Consider the following 20505-nt stretch of genomic DNA (forward strand, 5'->3'; position numbering starts at 1 on the left):
AGTCATTCTAAATGTGTTTTTCAGATCTTTGATGAGGTGGAGAAGCGCAGGCAGATCTCCATGGCGATGATCTATCCATTCATGCAGAGCCTGAGGGAGGCGCCGTTCCCTGCTCCCGGAAACACTGTCAAGATCAAGAGCTTCATACCAGAGTCTGGAACAGAGGTATGGAGTATTTATTATGAATCCCCATTAGCTGCTGCCAAAGCAGCAGCTACTCTTCCTGGGGTCCAGCTAAATTAAGGCAGTTTATACAATTTTCAAAACATTACAATACATTCACAGATTTCACAACACACTGTGTGCCCTCAGGCCCCTACTCCACCACCACCACACCTACAGTACTAAATCCACGTGTATGTATGTTATCGTGTGTGTCTGTGCCAATGTTTGTTGCTTCACAGTCCCTGCTGTTCCGTAAGTTTTTTTTTTTTTTTTTTTTTTTGTGGTTTTTTAAAATGTAATTTTAATGCTTGCATCAGTTACTTGATGTGTAATAGTTCTATGTTGTCATGGCTCTATGTAGTACTGTGTGCCTCCCATAGTCTGTTCTGGACTTGTTGGATTGTGAAGAGACCTCTTGTGGCATGTCTTGTGGGGTATGGATGGGTGTCTGAGCTGTGTGCCAGTAGTTTAGACAGACAGCTCGGTGCTTTCAACATGTCAATACCTCTCATAAATAAAAGTAGTGATGAAGTCAATCTCTTTTCCACTTTCAGCCAGGGGAGATTGACATGCACATGATTAATATTAGCTCTCTGTGTACATCCAAGGGCCAGCCGGGCTGCCCTGTTCTGAGCCAATTGCGATTTTCTTTTTTTTGTGGCACCTGACCACACGACTGAACAGTAGTCAAGGTGCGACAACTCGGGCCTGTATGACCTGCCTTGTTGATAGTGTTGTTAAGAAGGCAGAGCAACGCTTTATTATGGACAGACTTCTCCCCATCTTAGCTATTACGGCATCAATATGTTTTGAAACATGACACTTTACAATCTAGGGTTACTCCAAGCAGGTTAGTCATCTCAACTTGCTCAATTTCCACATTATTTATTTCAAGATTTAGTTGAGGTTTAGTGAGTGTTTTTTGTTCCAAATACAATGCTTTTAGTTTTAGAAATATTTAGGGATAACTTATTCCTTGCCATCCACTCTGAAACTAACTGCAGCTTTTTGTTGAGTTTTGGAGTCAATTCGGTAGCTGACATTCATAGTGAGTCATTCACTTACATAGACACGCTGGCTTTACTCAGTCAGTGGCATGTCGTTAGTAAAAATTGTAATAAAGCAAGGGGCCTAAACATCTAAGCTGGGGAATTCCTGATTCTAACTTTATTATATTTGAGGCTACCATTAGCATATAATTAATGGGAGGGCACTGGGACTTGTGCCTGCATGTACGTTAGCTAGATTAGCTAACTAAAGTACTAGCCAGTTGGCTTCGAGGAAAGAAGAAAAATCTAATTAAATATCTGAAGTGATCGCTACATCATTTGGATACTGCTTTAAAGCAAATATCTGCAGCATTAGTAAAGATGTGATCAATACATGTTGATTATTTTATTCCTGTGCTGTTTGTAACTACGCTGGTAGGTTGACTGACAATCTGATCCAGGTTGCAGGCACTGGTTACAGTTTGAAGCTTTTTCTTGAGTGGGCAGCTTGATGAAAGCCAGTCGGTATTTAGGTCACCCAGAAAATATACCTCAGTATCTGTGTGTGAAATCAACAGACTGTTAGCTCTTGGTTGTCTTCCAAATGGACAATGACCCCAAGCATACTTCCAAAGGTGTGGAAAAATGGCTTAAGGACAACAAAGTCAAGGTATTGGAGTGGCCATCACAAAGCCCTTACCTCAATCCTATAGAACATTTCTGTGCAGAACTGAAGAAGCGTGTGTGAGCAAGGAGGCCTAGAAACCTGACTCCGTTACACCAGCTCTGTCAGGAGAAATGTGCCAAAATTCATGCAACTTATTGTGGGAAGCTTGTGTGCTACCCGACACGTTTGACCCAAGTTAAACAATTTAAAGGCAATGCTACCAAATACTAATTGAGTGTATGTAAACTTCTGACCCACTGGGAATGTGATGAAAGAAATACAAGCTGAAATAAATCATCTCTCTCTTATTTTTCTGGCATTTCACATTCTTAAAATAAAGTGGTGATTTTCTGGGTTGCTTGATTGATAAGCGTCCCAGTAAAGCATTAAAAACAGAGGTAGAATTACTCATGTTATTTACATAGGAGCTGATAGTGCAGGGTGAACTGCATGAAGTGGTCTTCCTACTATTGCACACCGCCTCAGTGCTAACAATGTAACTAACTCTGGCTTATATGCTCATGATTACTGCTTACATTAGCTGTAGGATAAACAGATGTATTTGACGCAATTAGGGATACATAAATTAAATGATTTGCATTGTGTTTGCCGATGCCCCTAAGATCATGCATTATGACGACTCATTGTCACAATGGTAGGGATTAATTGAGCTGGTCTTGGATCATTTACCAGTCATTGTTTCAACGCAGCCTTGAAATGTGTGGACAGAGTCCAGGAGCCAAGATGATTTGGATGGACTCCGTCATTCCTGTAGAGTATCTTCTGTTTCCAGGAGGTGTCAAAGTTATCAATAACAGGGGTATTTAACTCAATTCCTAGAGGATTGTGTGTCTTCTGTTTTTGTTAATTCCTTTAAATTCATGGCCAATTAAAACCTAGTGAACCAGGTGAGGGGAGTTCCTAATTAATCAATAACCTTCATCGATCAATCGAGTACAGAGAAGGAGCAAAAACCCGCAGCCCTTGAGGACACATGGAGTTTGGAGACACACACAAAGCCCTTGGCATCACGATGAGGATCAAGACCTTCATCCTAGAGTCCAACACTGAAAAAGAGCTCTGTCTCTGTCTCTGTCTCTGTCTCTGTCTCTGTCTCTGTCTCTGTCTCTCTCTTCCTGAAGACCTGACTTTGTCTCTCTGTTCCTGGCCTGTGTGTCTCCAGGTCATCAGTTTGACAAGGCCTGTTGGACTCTATGTGGTCTCTTGTGAGCATGTGGATTTCCTGACTCTCTCTCTGACACTGTTCCGTCTCTCTCTCTATGTGTCTCTGTCTCACAGATGTGTCTCTCTCTCTCTCTCTCTGTCGTCTCTCTCTCTCTCTCTCTCTCTCTCTGTCTCTCTCTCTGTCTCTCTCTCTCTCTCTCTCTGTCTCTCTCTCTGTCTCTCTCTCTGTCTCTCTCTCTCTGAGGTGCTGCGTCTCTCTCTCTGGTGTTTGCCTCCACCGTCTCTCTCTGTCTTCTCTGTCTCTCTCTGTCTCTCTCTGTCTCTCTCTGTCTCTCTCTGTCTCGAATCATCTTCATGGCTTTTGTCTCTCTGTTCCTGGCCTGTGTGAACTCAGTTGGACTCGTGGTTGGAGCATGTGGATTTCCGAACACTGTTCCGCTGTCTCACAGACGAGGAGGTGCTGCGGGTGTACAGTACCTGACGAACTCAGGTACCCTAATCCTAACGCCAAAAGGACATCACTGAGCCTGGGTTGTCTGGGACAAGGGCAGGCCTGTTGTCTGCATGTTGAATGGGTGTAAAGTTTGTACCTGCTTCCCCTCCTACAGTACCCTGTCCCAGGTGTTGCATGCAGTTGCGGCGCTGCTCTATCCGTTCACATGGCAACACACCTTCATCTCCATCGTTCCTTCAGTGCTGATTGATGTCGTCATGGCACCCACTCCCTACCTGCTTGGTGTGCAAAAGAACAAACTGGATGATATCATTGACCAGAGCGACGTGAGTGTGTATGGCAGAGCGGAATGTGTTTTGTATACGTACTGTACACTTCGGCTTCAGAAAATACTATTTGATGAAATGTTTTGGGGACAAAGACTGATTTTTAAAGAAAGTTAAGGGCAGTTGCTGATTGGCTGTAAACAATGTTTTACTGTTATGTTTGGGATCAGGCATTCCTGTCTCTACACTGTGACTGACTGCAGATGGGAGAATATATATCCAGTGACACTCATTAAGCTACCACTAACACAATTACAGCCTATGGAAACCAGCCAGTGTGCGTATTATCTCCGACCTGAAGATTTTGTGTGTATTTCTGTCTTATAAACAGATGCTCATTGTAGATCTGACAGAGGGAGCAGAGAACACCTTCATCACTTGTGTAAGTATTGCATGCCCCATATTTCCCCTCAAGTTCACAAACAAAAGTACATAAATAAAGTAAAATGCTTATCTCACAATCAGATTAGTAAACTAGCGTCACTACTCCCATGATTCTCATTTTGAAAGCCAACTTGATCGTGTGTGGTTCAGACCAGTTCAGTTCAAATGTTCTTCCCTGTCTGGCTGAATGTGTGTATACTCAGAAATACCAAAACATTCTCGCTGGTCTGGCAACAACCTCTCAGATTCCTCTGTCCTCTCTTTGGCACAGATAGGAGACGAGAGCACCATCCTACCAGAGAAACTACAGGAGGAGCTTCTCCAGGCCTTGTGTTGCAGGAAAGACAACTCCAGTGAGTGGACCCATTCTCCATTTTTTTTTTCTGATGACTGACTAGAATTTTTACTCTTGTTTATAGGGCTGAAGAGGATTCTGTAAACACAGTGACTCAGGCTTTCATTCGATTTGAGATGAGACGGACTCCATCAGCAACAAATCAAACCACATGAGGCAGTATCATAGTTTATAAAACCCAATGATAAAGTGAGATCCTCTATCATAGTCCATACAAACCCAATGATAGAAGTGAGATCCTCTGTGCAGAATGAGAGAAATAATGATGAGGTGGATGTGCAAAGAAATGTTCTGGATGGTTGCTGTAATATGAACAAACCACTCACATACCACACAGTATGAACCCTGGAATGTCCCAAGTTTATGCTAGTCTGAGTGTGTGTGGGAGGGTTGTGATGTTGGAGAAAATACTGTAGAAACATACACCCAGGGTTTGACCAGCATCACGACCCTGGAAATTCTATTCTGGATACTGTTGACGGTGCCTAAGTGGATTCAGACACAGATGCACTTCTGAAATCCCTCAGTGCTCACACACAAACCCAACCCCCATCCATACACATGCCAATCCACTATGTGTTGTGGTTGCCATACAGCTTAACAAAGTTGTCTTGGAGGCTTTCCAAACTATGATTGTGTCAACAACATATTGGCTATCTCAAAGAAGACGCCACTTAAAAACTGACAATCTTCTGTACACTTTGTGTCCAGCCTCAGAATATATGAGGGGTGTTGTCTGAGGCCTTTCAACCAGTGTTTGTAGACACCACCTCAGCATCCTGACTGTATCATCTGTATTCTCTGTACTCTGTGTTTTCTATCTAGCCTCGGAGGAGTTGAATAAGGTGGTCTCGGAGGCCTTCCTCTCCTTCTTTGTGAAGACTGTGGGTCACTTCCCCTCCCATGTTAAACGCAGAAGCGGTGTGCAGCCTGGAGTATTCCAGATCAACAGCTTCTGCAAGGCCTCCGAGCCAAAGGCCAGCCGCCAATTTGTCAAACGCTTCATCCAGACACAGATGTTTGACCTCTTCATCCAGGAAGTGGAGAGACAGCCCACACAGGAAGGTCTGGTTGCATCACTTTCTGAAACAATAGGATGGAATAGAATAGACTACAACTTGAATTTAATTTGGTTTATTTGGATAGGGACAAGTACAAACACATTGAATAAACAATGGTCCAGTGCATGTCTTTCTAAGGTTATAAAAAGAAATGCATAATCACTAAATCACATATCACTACATTAATGCAATTATATGCACAAAGTAAATATCATACATACAGTGAGCTCAAAGTATTTTTTTATTTCCCCTTTTATTTAACCTGGTAGGCAAGTTGAGAACAAGTTCTCATTTACAATTGGCCAAGATAAACGCAAAGCTGTTCGACACATACAACACAGAGTTAAACATGGAGTAAAACAAACAGTCAATAATACAATAGAAAAATAAGTCTGTATACAATGTGAGCAAGTGAGGTGAGATAAGGGAGGTAAAGGCAAAAAAAGGCCATGGTAGTGAAGTAAATACAATATAGCAAGTAAAACACTGGAATGGTTGATTTGCAGTGGAAGAATGTGCAAAGTAGAGAGAAATAATGGGGTGCAAAGGAGCTAAATAAATAAATACAGTAGGGAAAGAGGTAGTTGTTTGGGCTAAATTATAGATGGGCTATGTACAGGTGCAGTAATCTGTGAGCTGCTCTGACAGCTGGTGCTTAAAGCTAATGAGGGAGATAAGTGTTTCCAGTTTCAGAGATTTTTGTAGTTCGTTGCAGTCATTGGCAGCAGGGAACTGGAAGGAGAGGCGGCCAAAGAAAGAATTGGTTTTGGGGGTGACCAGAGAGATATACCTGCTGGAGCGCGTGCTACAGGTGGGTGCTGCTATGGTGACCAGTGAGCTGAGATAAGGGGGGACTTTACCTAGCAGGGTCTCGTAGATGACCTGGAGCCAGTGGGTTTGGCGACGAGTATGAAGCGAGGGCCAGCCAACGAGAGCGTACAGGTCGCAGTGGTGGGTAGTATATGGGGCTTTGGTGACAAAACAGATGGCACTATGATAGACTGCATCCAATTTATTGAGTAGGGTATTGGAGGCTATTTTGTAATTGACATCGCCGAAGTCGAGGATTGGTAGGATGGTCAGTTTTACAAGGGTATGTTTGGCAGCATGAGTGAAGGATGCTTTGTTACAAAATAGGAAGCCAATTCTAGATTTAACTTTGGATTGGAGATGTTTGATGTGAGTCTGGAAGGAGAGTTTACAGTCTAACCAGACACCTAGGTATTTGAAGTTGTCCACATATTCTAAGTCAGAGCCGTCCAGAGTAGTGATGTTGGACAGGCGGGCAGGTGCAGACAGTGATCGGTTGAAGAGCATGCATTTAGTTTTACTTGTATTTAAGAGCAATTGGAGGCCACGGAAGGAGAGTTGTATGGCATTGAAGCTCGCCTGGAGGGTTGATAAGTCTCCAAAGAAGGGCCAGAAGTATACAGAATGGTGTTGTCTGCGTAGAGGTGGATCAGAGACTTACCAGCAGCAAGAGCGACATCATTGATGTATACAGAGAAGACAGTCTGTCCAAGAATTGAACCCTGTGGCACCCCCATAGAGACTGCCAGAGGCCCGGACAGCAGACCCTCCGATTTGACACACTGAACTCTATCAGAGAAGTAGTTGGTGAACCAGGCGAGGCAATCATTTGAGAAACCAAGGCTGTCGAGTCTGCCGATGAGGATGTGGTGATTGACAGTCAAAAGCCTTGGCCAGGTCAATGAATACGGCTGCACAGTATTGTTTCTTATCGATGGCGGTTAAGATATCGTTTAGGACCTTGAGCGTGGCTGAGGTGCACCCATGACCAGCTCTGAAACCAGATTGCATAGCGGAGAAGGTATGGTAGGATTCAAAATGGTCGGTAATCTGTTTGTTGACTTGGCTTTCGAAGACCTTAGAAAGGCAGGGTAGGATAGATGTAGGTCTGTAGAAGTTTGGGTCAAGAGTGACCCCCCCCCCCCTTTGAAGAGGGGGATGACCGCAGCTGCTTTCCAATCTTTGGGAATCTCAGACAACACGAGAGGTTGAACAGGCTAGTAATAGGGGTGGCAACAATTTCAGCAGATAATTTTAGAAAGAAAGGGTCCAGAATGTCTTGCCCGTCTGATTTGTAGGGGTCCAGATTTTGCAGCTCTTTCAGAACATCAGCTGACTGGATTTGGGAGAAGGAGAAATGGGGAAGGCTTGGGTGAGTTGCTGTGGGGGGTGCAGTGATGTTGACTGGGGTAGCCAGGTGGAAAGCATGGCCAGCCGTAGAAAAATGCTTGTTGAAATTCTCAATTATAGTGGATTTATCGGTGGTGACAGTGTTTCCTATCCTCCGTGCAGTGGGCAGCTGGGAGGAGGTATTCTTATTCTCCATGGACTCCATGTCCCAGAACTTTTTTGAATTTGTGTTGCAGAAAGCAAATGTCTGCTTGAAAAAGCTAGCCTTGGCTTTTCTAACTGCCTGTATATTGGTTTCTAGCTTCCCTGAGAAGTTGCATATCACGGGGGCTGTTCGATGCTAATGCAGAAAGCCATAGGATGTTTTTGTGTTGGTTAAGTGCATTCAGGTCTGGAGAGAACCAAGGGCTATATCTGTTCCTGGTTCTAAATTTCTTGAATGGGGCATGCTTATTTAAGATGGTGAGGGAGGCATTTTCTTTAAATAACCAGGCATCCTCTACTGACGGGATGAGCTCAATATCCTTCCAGGATACCCCGGCCAGGTCGATTAGAAAGGCCTGCTCGCTGAAGTGTTTCAGGGAGCGTTTGACAGTGATGAGTGGAGGTCGTTTGACCGCTAACCCATTACGGATGCAGGCAGTGATCACTGAGATCTTGGTTGAAAACAGCAGAGGTGTATTTAGAGAGCAAGTTGGTTAGGATGATATCTATGAGGGTGCCCGTGTTTACGGCTTTGGGGTGGTACCTGGTAGGTTCATTGATCATTTGTGTGAGATTGAGGGCATCAAGCTTAGATTGTAGGATGGCTGGGGTGTTAAGCATGTTCCAGTTTAGGTCGCCTAGCAGCACGAGCTCTGAAGATAAATGGGGGGCAATCAGTTCACATATGGTGTCCAGAGCACAGCTGGGGGCAGAGGGTGGTCTATAGCAGGCGGCAATGGTGAGAGACTTGTTTTTAGAGAGGTGGATTTTTAAAAGTAGAAGTTCAAATTGTTTGGGTACATACCTGGATAGTATTGGGACAGTAACATGTTTCTTTTTTTGGCTCTGTACTCCAGCACTTTGGATTTGAAATGATACATTGACTGAGGTTAAGTGCATACTGTCAGCTTGCATTTGAGTGTGTTTTCATCGATATTGGGTAAGCCGTTCAGAAATTACAGCATTTCTTGTACATGGTCCCCCCATTTTTGGGGACCAAAATCATTGGGATATGGATAGTCCTGAATTGGTCGTAAATAATGAGTGAGGAAGTTAGACCCACAAATATAAACTCAGCAAAAAAATAAATGTCCTGTTTTCAGGACCCTATCCTTCAAAGATAATCTGTAAAAATCCAAATAACTTCACACATCTTCATTGTAAAGGGTTTAAACACGGTTTCCCATGCTTGTCCAACGAAACAAACAATTAATGAACATGTACCTGTGGAACGGTCGTTAAGGTCACATTTATGAAAACGTAGGACACTAAAGAGGACTTTCTTCTGGCTCTGAAAAACACGAAAAGAAAGCTGCCCAGTGTCCCTGCTAATCTATGCAAACGTGCCTTAAGCATGCTTCAAGGAGGCATGAGGACTGCAGATGTGGCCAGGGCAATAAATTGCAATGTCTGTACTGTGAGACGTTTAAGACAGAGCTACAGGTAGACAGTTACCCCACATCATTTGAGTCAATTGGAGGTGTACCTGTGGATGTAATTCAAGGCCTACCTTCAAACGCAGTGCCTCTTTGTTTGACAACATGGGAAAATCAAAAGAAATGAGCCAAGACCTCAGGAAAAAAATTGTAAACCTCAAAGTCTGGTTCATCCTTGAGCAATTTCCAGCTGCCTGAAGGTACCACGTTCATCTGTACAAACAATAGTAAGCAAGTATAAACACCATGGGACCATGCAGCCGTCATACCACTCAGGAAGTAGATGTGTTCTGTCTCCTAGAGATGAACGTACTTTGGTACGAAAAGTGCAAATCAATCCCAGAACAACAGCAAAGGACCTTGTGAAGATGCTGGAGGAAACGGGTACAAAAGTAACTATATCCACAGTAAAACGAGTCGTATATTTTATTTATCCGTTATTTTACCAGGTAAGTTGACTGAGAACACGTTCTCATTTGCAGCAACGACCTGGGGAATAGTTACAGGGAAGAGGAGGGGGGTGAATGAGCCAATTGTAAACTAGGGATTATTAGGTGACCGTGATGGTTTGAGGGCCAGATTGGGAATTTAGCCAGGACACCGGGGTTAACACCCCTACTCTTACAATAAGTGCCATGGGATCTTTAATGACCTCAGAGTCAGGACACCCATTTAACGTCCCATCCGAAAGACTGCACCCTACACAGGGCAGTGTCCCCAATCACTGCCCTGGGGCATTGAGATTTTTTTAGACCAGAGGAAAGAGTGCCTCCTCCTGGCCCTCCAACACCACTTCCAGGAGCATCTGGTATCCCATCCAGGGACTGACTAGGACCAACCCTGCTTAGCTTCAGAAGCAAGTCAGCAGTGGTATGCAGGGTGGTATGCTGCTGGCAAATGTATGTCAACATGATCTGAAAGGCCGCTCAGCAAGGAAGAAGCCACTGCTCCAAAACCGCCATAAAAAAAGCCAGACTATGGTTTGTAACTGGATATGGGGACAAAGATTGTACTTTTTGGAGAAATGTCTTCTGGTCTGATGAAACAAAAATAGAACTGTTTGGCCATAATGACCATTGTTATGTTTGGAGGAAAAAGGGGAGATTTGCAAGCCCGAAGAACTATCCCAACCGTGAAGCACGGGGGTGGCAGCATCATGTTGTGGTGGTGCTTTGCTGCAGGAAGGGCTGGTGCACTTCACAAAATAGATGGCATCATGAGGTAGGGAAATTATGTGGATATATTGAAGCAACCTCTCAAGACAACAGTCAGGAAGTTAAAGCTTGGTCGCAAATGTGTCTTCCAAATGGACAATGACCCCAAGCATACTTCCAAAGGTGTGGCAAAATGGCTTAAGGACAACAAAGTCAAGGTATTGGAGTGGCCATCACAAAGCCCTTACCTCAATCCTATAGAACATTTGTGGGCAGAACTAAATAAGTGTGCGCGAGCAAGGAGGCCTACAAACCTGACTCGGTTACACCAGCTCTGTCAGGAGGAATGGGCCAAAATTCACCCAACTTATTCTGGGAAGCTTGTGAAAGGCTACCTGAAACGTTTGACCCAAGTTAAACCATTTAAAGGCAGTGCTACCAAATGCTAATTGAGTGTATGTAAACTTCTGACCCACTGGGAATGTGATGAAAGAAAATTCTCTCATTCTGACATTTAACATTCTTAAAATTAAGTGGTGATCCTAACTGTCCTAAGACAGGGAATTTTTACTTAGATTAAATGTCAGGAATTGTGAAACTGAACTGAATTTAAATGTATTTGGCTAAGGTGTATGTAAACTTCCAACTTCAACTGTGTGTGTGTGGGTGTGTACAAACATACCCACCCACCTCTATTAGGCCTATGTATGACTTGGAGGGTCTTAATGGGTCTGTTGGATAACGCCCGTCAGTTCATACATGATTGCACTGGTGGAGCTGTAGCAACAAGTTTTCGGTATTTATTTTTAATGTATTCAAATGTTAAATAGTTTGTTCTGATAAAGTGTTCCATGCATGTGCTCCTCTGTAGGAGAAAGAATGGCCTATAGAAGCTTTATACAGAGCAGGGGTCTCCAACAGTTTGATCGTGAGCTACCAGTAGCTAGAAGTCCACCTATGAGTACCTCGCCAAACAATTCTGAAAGTCCATGCAATTTTCACTTCTGGGCCATTTTCTCCGCAAACGGTCATAAACAAATCTCACAATTATCAGACACCGCACGCTCCCAGCTAATATGTAATCAACGCAACATTATCCCACCCCTGGTTAGCCACTATTGGTTGAAAAGGCCAACCTTAACACAATCAATGCTTGGAGTTTGTCAGAATTTGTGAGTTTGTTTGTCCAGCTGCCTCTTGAGGATTGACCATAAATTCTCAATGGGATTAAGGTCTGTGGAATTTCCTGGTCATGGACCCAAAATATCGATGTTTTGTTCCCAGATCCACTTAGTTATCACTTTTGCCTTATGGCAAGGTGCTCCATCATGCTGGAAAAGGCATTGTTCATCACCAAACTGTTCCTGGATGGTTGGGAGAAGTTGCTCTCGGAGGATGTGTTGGTACCATTCTTTATTCATGGCTGTGTTCTTAGGCAAAATTGTGAGTGAGCCCACTCCCTTGGCTGAGAAGAAACCCCACACATGAATGGTCTCAGGATGCTTTACTGTTGGCATGACACAGGACTGACTAATGGTAGCGCTCACCTTGTCTTCTCCAGACAAGCTTTTTTCCGGATGCCCCAAACAATCGGGAAAGGGGGATTCATCAGAGAAAATGACGTTACCCCAGTCCTCAGCAGTCTAATCCCTGTACCTTTTGCAGAATATCAGTCTGTTCCTGATGTTTTTCCTGGAGAGAAGTGGCTTCTTTGCTGCCCTTCTTGACACCAGGCCATCCTCAAAGTTTTTGCCTCACTGTGCGTGCAGATGCACTCACACCTGCCTGCTGCCGTTCCTGAGCAAGCTCTGTACTGGTGGTGCCCCGATCCTGCAGCTGAATCAACTTTAGGAGACGGTCCTGGCGCTTGCTGGACTTTCTTGGGGGCCCTGAAGCCTTCTTCACAACAATTGAACCGCTTTCCTTGAAGTTCTTGATTATCCGATAAATGGTTGATTTTGGTGCAGTCTTACTGGCAGCAATATCCTTGCCTGTGAAGCCTTTTGTGCAAAGCAATGCTGTTTCCTTCCCGGTAACCATGATTGACAGAGGATGAGCAATGATTCCAAGCACCACCCTCCTTTTGAAGCTTCCAGTCTGTTATTTGAACTCAATGAGCATGACAGATTGATCTCCAGCCTTGTCCTCGTCAACACTCACACCTATGTTAACGAGAGAATCACTGACATAAAGCTGGTCCTTTTGTGGCTGAAATGCAGTGGAAATGTTTTGGGGGATTCAGTTCATTTGCATGGCAAAGAGGGACTTTGCAATTAATTGCAATTCATCTGATCACTCTTCATAACATTCTGGAGTATATGCAAATTGCCATCATACAAACTGAGGCAGCAGACTTTATGAAAATGTATATTTGTGTCATTCTCAACTTTTGGCCACGACTGTAGAATTTGTCTAACGTTATTGGTTATCTTTGCCATGAAATGAGAAGCAGCAGATCTGAAACCTCACTAGACCTGCACATTCCTCATTCACTAGATGAGCAATTAAAGGGTTATTACACTGAAATCATTTTTTTTCCAGACCTAGAATATTGTCTTCTGATGTGATTTAAGCATTGACATGGACTCAGAAATTCCAATTTATTTGTTTCTCTATGAACAACTGTAAAAACAAATTAGGAGTGAAAAACGACAATCTAAAACCAGAAAATATTTAACTGAACATAATTTGTGAAAATATAAAACAAAATTTGGGGGGGTAATTCACAGATTTAAGAGGGCACACCCTTAGTTGTTTATGAATCATTATTTTAAAAGGTACACTACATGACTGAAAGTTTGGACACCTGCTATTCGGACATTTCATTCCAAAATCATGGCCATTTAATATGGACTTGGTCCCCCCCTTTGCTGCAATAACAGCCTCCACTCTTCTGGGAAGGCTTTTCACTAGATGTTGGGAAATTGCTGCGAGGACTTGCTTCCATTCAGACACAAGCGTTAGTGAGGTTGAGTACCGATGTTGGGTGATTAGGCCTGGCTCGCAGTCGGCGTTCCAATTCATCCCAAAGGTGTTTGACGGAGTTGAGGTCAGGGCTCTTTGCAGGCCAGTCAATTTCTACCACACCGATCTCGACAAACCATTTTCTTTATGGACCTTGCTTTGTGCACAGGGGCATTGTTATGCTGAAACAGGAAAGGGCCTTACCCAAATTGTTGCCACAAAGTTAGAAGCACAGAATCATCTAGAACGTCATTTTATGCTGTAGCATTAATATTTCCCTTCACTGGAACTAAGGGGCCTAGCTCGAACCACAAAAAAAACGCCCTAGACCATAATTCCTCCACCAAACTTTACAGTTGGCATTATGCATTGGGGCTGGTACTGTTCTCCTGGCATCCGCCAAACCCAGATTCATCTGTCGGGCTGCCAAGTGGCGAAGCGAGAATCATCACTCGAACGCATTTCCACTGCTCCAGAGTCCAATGGCGGCGAGCTTTACACCACTCCAGCCGACATTTGGCATTGCGCATGGTGATCTTCGGTTTGTGTGGCTACTCGGCCATGGAAACCCATTTCATTAAGCTCCTGACGCACAGTTCTTGCGCTGATGTTGCTTCCAGAGGCAGTTTGGAACTTGGTAGTGAGTGTTGCTTCAGCCCTCGGCGGTCTCATTCTGTGAGCTTGTGTAGCCTACCACTTCGTGGCTGAGCCGTTGTTGCTCCTAGACATTTCCGCTTCACAATAACCGCACTTACAGTTGACCTGGGCAGCTCTAGCAGCTCTAGCTGACTTGTTGGAAAGGTGGAATCCTATAACAGGGCCACATGGAAAGTCTCTGAGCTCTTCAGTGAGGCCATTCTTCTGCCAATGTTTGTTTATGGAGATTGCATGGCTGTGTGCTCTTTTATTAAATTTATTTTTTAATACACCTGTCAGCAATGGGTGTGGCTTAAATATCCAAATCCACTCATTTGAAGTGGTGTCCACATACTTTTGTGTATATTGACAGAAAATATAGTGCACTACTTTCTCTTGTACACTAAGGCCCGGGAAGAGTTGTAAGAGAGGAGATTAAAAGAATGCCTATTTGAAAGCTAGGAAAAAATAAGTAGCTCGGGACATGTTTTAATTTTTTACATTTTTTTTAGAACCTCTCAAGACCATTGAGACATTTTAAACACAAGCTTCACATGTGCAAATCTGATTTTAAGTGTTCAAAGCTCAGTACATTACCTTTTCAAGATGTGACCGTGATGGCACTGTATAAGCTTTTGGTCCAGGATTTTCAAAGCATTGGAACAGTGACTCTCTCTAGGGGTCTCGGCACTGTTGCAAGCCACCGAGTCCAGATGTTCTGTCAGTTGTTTAGAGACATCAGCACAGGTTTTACCAGACACATGGACAAGTGTCATTGGTCTACATTTGAAGGCTGGCACTTGGGCAGATCTATGGTAGATCATTGATGTACAACAAACAGATTTGGGCCAAGCACTGACCAAAGCTGGAGGAAGATGTGTGGTTAACAAAAAATTACTTTTTCATAGGAGCATATTCACTTACCAAGATTCACTTACCTAGCAATGAATAATTTTGTTTTCCCCTTTTTTTTTGTAGGATTCTTCCACCAAAAAATTGCAGAGTACCAACAAAGTAAGAAGAAAGAGAAGGCAAAGAGAGGCTGGGTGAGAGGACTTGTGGTGTAAATGTAGGCATCCTCAGACAAATTGATTCTGATCATGTGTACATTTGTGATGCCGGATAAGGGTGACGCTACAGGACGTTGCTCCCGTCTGTGGAGCAAAGATGGTGACAATCTAAGTCTGCAGTATTTTCTCTTGCCTGTAGAAATTGTAGGCTACTCCCGTGTCATGTTGTATGAATGTGTGCTAAAGATGAAGAAACACATGTTTTTGTCAATGTTTATACGTTTATTGAAGGATGTGTTACTTCTGTTGTGATGACTTGGCAAAAGGTTTATTTATTGCACTTTTGTGCTGCAAGATGCTCTTACTTATATATGCTCTTATAACTAAACATACCTATGAGTATTTCAAAAGTATTCTAAATATTGTGTTTATACCTACTGAGTGCCTCATAAATTGTTATTTTGTTTATTTAAGCTGTGGGTATGAATGTGGAAGTTAGGATGTGAATAAGCACTTTTAAAAAAATGGTGAATAAAAGTTGGACCAATGATGTTTTAACATGACTTTTAAGTTAGCATTCACGAGATTGGTGTATATATTAGGATTCCCGTTAGCCACTGTAAAAGCATCAACTACTCTTCCTGGGGTCCACATGAAACATGACATCATACATAGTACAGAACATTATTAGTCAAGGACTGAAATACATACATTTAAAATGTCACACACAGCCTACATATCAGTACATACACACAAACTAGGTCTAATACATGGTACAATGCAAATTACAATTCAATAGATATGAAATGGCTTTCTTTTCACAGTCCCCTTTGTGCCGTAAGGTATTTTATGTTTATTTAAACTAGTTGTATTGGTAGCTTGAGTTACGTAGGGTAGCAGAGTTCCATGTAGTCATGGCTCTATTTAATATTGTGCTTTTCCCAGCCTCTGTTCTGGACCTGGGGACTGTGAAAAGTGGCCTCTGGTTGCATGTCTTGTGTCCGAACTGTGTGCCAACTCCTTGAACAGACAGTTCCCTTCAACACATCAATACCTTGCACAAAAACCAATAGTGATGCAGTAAATCTCTCCTGAACTTTGAGCCAGGAGAGACTTACATGCTTGTTACTGACACTTCCCCTCTGTATACATTCTAAGTGCGATACGTGCTGCGTTGTTCTGGACCAACTACAATTTACCAATGGGTTTCTGTTTCTTTGCCGCACATGACCATACAGTAGTCCAGGTGCGACAAAACTAGGGCCTGTACGACCTCTCTGGTCGACTGAGATGTTAAGACAGAGCAACGCTACATGGCCAGACCTCTTCCCATTTTAGCAACCATTGAGATGATCTTTGACACTCACACATCACATCCGGGGTATGAAATAGCGTCCCTAGCAACCAGTGCCAGAGAACGAGAGACAAATCAATAATTTGTCGAGTTTTTATCTATCATCACGATTAAGCACACATTTTACATTCAAGGTGATTTTACATTGCTGTGGTGTGCAGTGGAGCAGGATGAGCATCCACAACGATTACGTTTTCCAAACGGAGCTGTCCTGAGGAACGAATTACTTCCGTCACTACCTAGAACGACTATGGCGGAGAAACGTCGGTCCGGGGGAACTTCGGGGATGTCCGAATCGAAACCGACCAAGACCGACACCGAGCGGGAGTTCCTATCGCAGGCGGGAGTCGGGGAGTTACTCCGAGGGGCTCTGCTAAAGATGGTAGAGGCCAGGTCGGAGGACCCAATGGGGTTTTTGGCAGACCATTTCTGTAATCAGGCCTCCGAGGCTGAGAATGGGACTGGTGGATGCTGCAGCGATGTAGATTTGCTAAACCTCGGCGCAGGCGCACACGAGCAGCAGCAGCTGAGCCGAGCCCTATGGCACCTGCGTCTAGCGCATCACTCTCAGAGGTAAACCAGAAAGAACATGCATTTTGCGACTCCCAAGCTCAAGTCTATGTTCTCGTTTTATCTCACAATGAAATAACACAACCCACTGTGCAAAAACGGGTTCAATCAACCGTGTTTCCATGTGATGTTAATAAAAAAATAGGTGGTGTTGAATCAACGTGGAAAACTGATTGGATTTGCAAAAGTCATATTTTTGTACCTAACTTTTTAACCTAAATCCAATGACCAGGTGACATTTTTGGTTGAATTAAGTTAGTTGACAACTGCTCAACCAAATGTTAATCATAACTAGACATTGAACTGATGTCTGTTCCCAGTGGAAATGATCCATGTGTGCCTGTGCAAGTGTACCAGTGGAGGCTGCTGAGGGGAGGACAGCTCATGATAATGGCTGGAACGGCGCCAACGGAATAGCATCAAACACATGGAAACCATGTATTTGGCATCATTCAACCGCTCCGGCCGTTACCACGAGCCCGTCCTCCTGTGATGTGTATGTCCACGTGTGTATGTCTTCAGATCTGCCTTCAGTAACAACGTCCGTGTGGCCTACGACCTGCTAACGCAGACAGGGCCCCAGCGGCGAGGAGCAGTGGGTCCCAGTGGCCCTGCTGGTCAATGCAGCTCTAACAGCCCAGGTGGGGGGGTCAGGGGCCGCCTCTACACACACACCCTCCAGGTAGGGTATACAATTGACAAGTCATACTGTAAACACTGCTGGTTTCAGAAACCATTCATTTCCATTGTGCCCTTGAGCAAGGCACTTAGATCAGTATTATAGCGTGATTGACATTTAAGATAATTTTTGATTGAGCTGACAGATGCAGCATTTACCGTGAATGTGGTCTCCATGAACGAGGAAACATTGCCTTTTAAGTTTCACTGTAAAGTCTACACCTGTTGTATTCAGTGCAGGTGACAATAAATAAATATGATATATATTATATATTATATATATGGTGCATAGCCGAAAAGGGGAGATCGGATAGAAGCTAGCCCTTAACCTCTGCAGCTAACCCTGTGTGGTCTTCTCAAGTGCTGTGTTTGTGTGTTGTCTGAGGTACAGTGGGGCAAAAAAACGTATTTAGTCAGCCACCAATTGTGCAAGTTCTCCCACTTAAAAAGACGAGAGAGGCCTGTAATTTTCATCATAGGTACACTTCAACTATGACAGACAAAATGAGAAAAAAAATCCAGAAAATCCAGAAAATTGTAGGATTTTTAATGAATTGATTTGCAAATTATGGTGGAAAATAAGTATTTGGTCAATAACAAAAGTTTGTGGGTGAGATTTGGGGCTGTTGCTGGGCAACACGGACCTTCAACTCCCTCCAAAGATTTTCTATGGGGTTGAGATCTGGAGACTGGCTAGGCCACTCCGGGACCTTGAAATGCTTCTTACGAAGCCACTCCTTCGTTGCCCGGGCGCTGTGTTTGGGATCATTGTCATGCTGAAAGACCCAGCCACGTTTCATATTCAATGCCCTTGCTGATGGAAGGAGGTTTTCACTCAAAATCTCACGATACATGGCCCCATTCATCCTTTCCTTTACACGGATCAGTCGTCCTGGTCCCTTTGCAGAAAAACAGCCCCAAAGCATGATGTTTCCGACCCCATGCTTCACAGTAGGTATGGTGTTCTTTGGATGCAACTCAGCATTCTTTGTCCTCCAAACATGACGAGTTGAGTTTTTACCAAAAAGTTATATTTTGGTTTCATCTGACCATATGACATTCTCCCAATCTTCTTCTGGATCATCCAAATGCTCTCTAGCAAACTTCAGACGGGCCTGGACATGTACTGGCTTAAGCAGGGGGACACGTCTGGCACTGCAGGATTTGAGTCCCTGGTGGCGTAGTGTGTTACTGATGGTAGGCTTTGTTACTTTGGTCCCAGCTCTCTGCAGGTCATTCACTAGGTCCCCCCGTGTGGTTCTGGGATTTTTGCTCACCGTTCTTGTGATCATTTTGACCCCACGGGGTGAGATCTTGGGTGGAGCCTCAGATCGAGGGAGATTATCAGTGGTCTTGTATGTCTTCCATTTCCTAATAATTGTTCCCACAGTTGATTTCTTCAAACCAAGCTGCTTACCTATTGCAGATTCAGTCTTCCCAGCCTGATGCAGGTCTACAATTTTGTTTCTGGTGTCCTTTGACAGCTCTTTGGTCTTGGCCATAGTGGAGTTTGGAGTGTGACTGTTTGAGGTTGTGGACAGTTTCTTTTATACTGATAACAAGTTCAAACTGGTGCCATTAATACAGGTAACGAGTGGAGGACAGAGGAGCCTCTTAAAGAAGAAGTTACAGGTCTGTGAGAGCCAGAAATCTTGCTTGTTTGTAGGTGACCAAATACTTATTTTCCACCATAATTTGCAAATCAATTCATTAAAAATCCTACAATGTGATTTTCTGGATTTTTTTCCCTCATTTTGTCTGTCATAGTTGAAGTGTACCTATGATGAAAATTACAGGCCTCTCTCATCTTTTTAAGTGGGAGAACTTGCACAATTGGTGGCTGACTAAATACTTTTTTGCCCCACTGTATTTGGGAGCAGAGTGAAATTCCAATTTCTCTTGTAGATGGACATCTAAGTATTTCGTTCTGCTATATTCTACTCTAAAGTGTCTCTGCAGCGAGGGAGGCGTCCCCATCTCCACTTCAGCCCCTCTGCTACGCCGGCTCCACTGCCAGGACCATGAGGCCGTGCCCTACGACATCTTCAGGCACGGTGTGCTGACGTGTGCTGTGTTTTCTGACTACATCCGGCGAGCGCAGAGGCTGTACGCGGAGGTCTGCGGCCCAGCTGAGGGGCCTGCTGGTCGGACACTATGTCTGGCTGTGCTGGGCACCCTCCATGAAGCCCTGGAGACTTCCCGGTCTGATGGTGGCTCCTCAGATGCTAACCACTACTCTAATGCTAACGCTAAGGCTAATCCCTACCTAGAGGCTAAGGTTAGCCGCTACCTGGAGGCGAGTGCTAAGATCTCACCCGGTAAGCTGGCCCAGGCTATGGCTGGAGCGGAGCCAGCCGGGGGAAACATGGACGCCAAGGAGTTTGAGGACGCTGCGGCAGAGCTCTTTATCGCTCGAGTAAGAGTTGTATGTTAGCTGCTGGTGTATTCTCGTTCCTATAATGTCTGCACTGTTCCTTGTAATGTAGTGTCAGATCCTAGTATGAGATGTGTGTATGACTTTCCTCGTTCTTATGAAGCACCTGAAGAACATACAGCATGGCTAAATATATACTGTATAATATAGTACGATCATGTAAATATGATTCAATATACCAATAAATGTCAGACCTGGATTTTGCTTATTCATGCTTTAATGTATAATGTAATGAAAACATCTGTTACAAGTAGGGCTATCGCGGTCATTACATTTTGTCACCCAGGGACTGTCAATCAAATAACTGTCGGTCTCACGG

The 20505-nt window shown here is 43.9% G+C and overlaps 2 protein-coding genes across 2 annotated transcripts in view; both read left to right on the forward strand.

The window, feature by feature from the left end:
- Positions 1–15698, forward strand: part of LOC112254866 (DENN domain-containing protein 2D) — a 34806-nt gene extending 19108 nt beyond the window's left edge. Inside the window, exons 8-15 of the mRNA XM_042324654.1 lie at positions 25–165; positions 3005–3025; positions 3401–3479; positions 3590–3786; positions 4118–4168; positions 4442–4523; positions 5351–5590; positions 15119–15698. Of these exons, the coding sequence (XP_042180588.1) occupies positions 25–165; positions 3005–3025; positions 3401–3479; positions 3590–3786; positions 4118–4168; positions 4442–4523; positions 5351–5590; positions 15119–15207 (900 nt within the window). The 3' untranslated portion in view covers positions 15208–15698. The remainder of the gene's footprint in view (positions 1–24; positions 166–3004; positions 3026–3400; positions 3480–3589; positions 3787–4117; positions 4169–4441; positions 4524–5350; positions 5591–15118) is intronic.
- An 828-nt stretch (positions 15699–16526) lies between these two features.
- Positions 16527–20385, forward strand: tpgs1 (tubulin polyglutamylase complex subunit 1). The gene is made up of 3 exons (XM_024427789.2): positions 16527–17077; positions 17597–17756; positions 19701–20385. Exons 1-3 carry the CDS (start codon positions 16755–16757, stop codon positions 20184–20186), a joined length of 969 nt encoding a protein of 322 aa, XP_024283557.1. The 5' UTR covers positions 16527–16754; the 3' UTR covers positions 20187–20385.
- Positions 20386–20505: the final 120 nt, after the last annotated feature.

This window comes from Oncorhynchus tshawytscha, linkage group LG07 (genome assembly GCF_018296145.1).
Source record: "Oncorhynchus tshawytscha isolate Ot180627B linkage group LG07, Otsh_v2.0, whole genome shotgun sequence".
Lineage (NCBI taxonomy): Eukaryota > Metazoa > Chordata > Actinopteri > Salmoniformes > Salmonidae > Oncorhynchus > Oncorhynchus tshawytscha.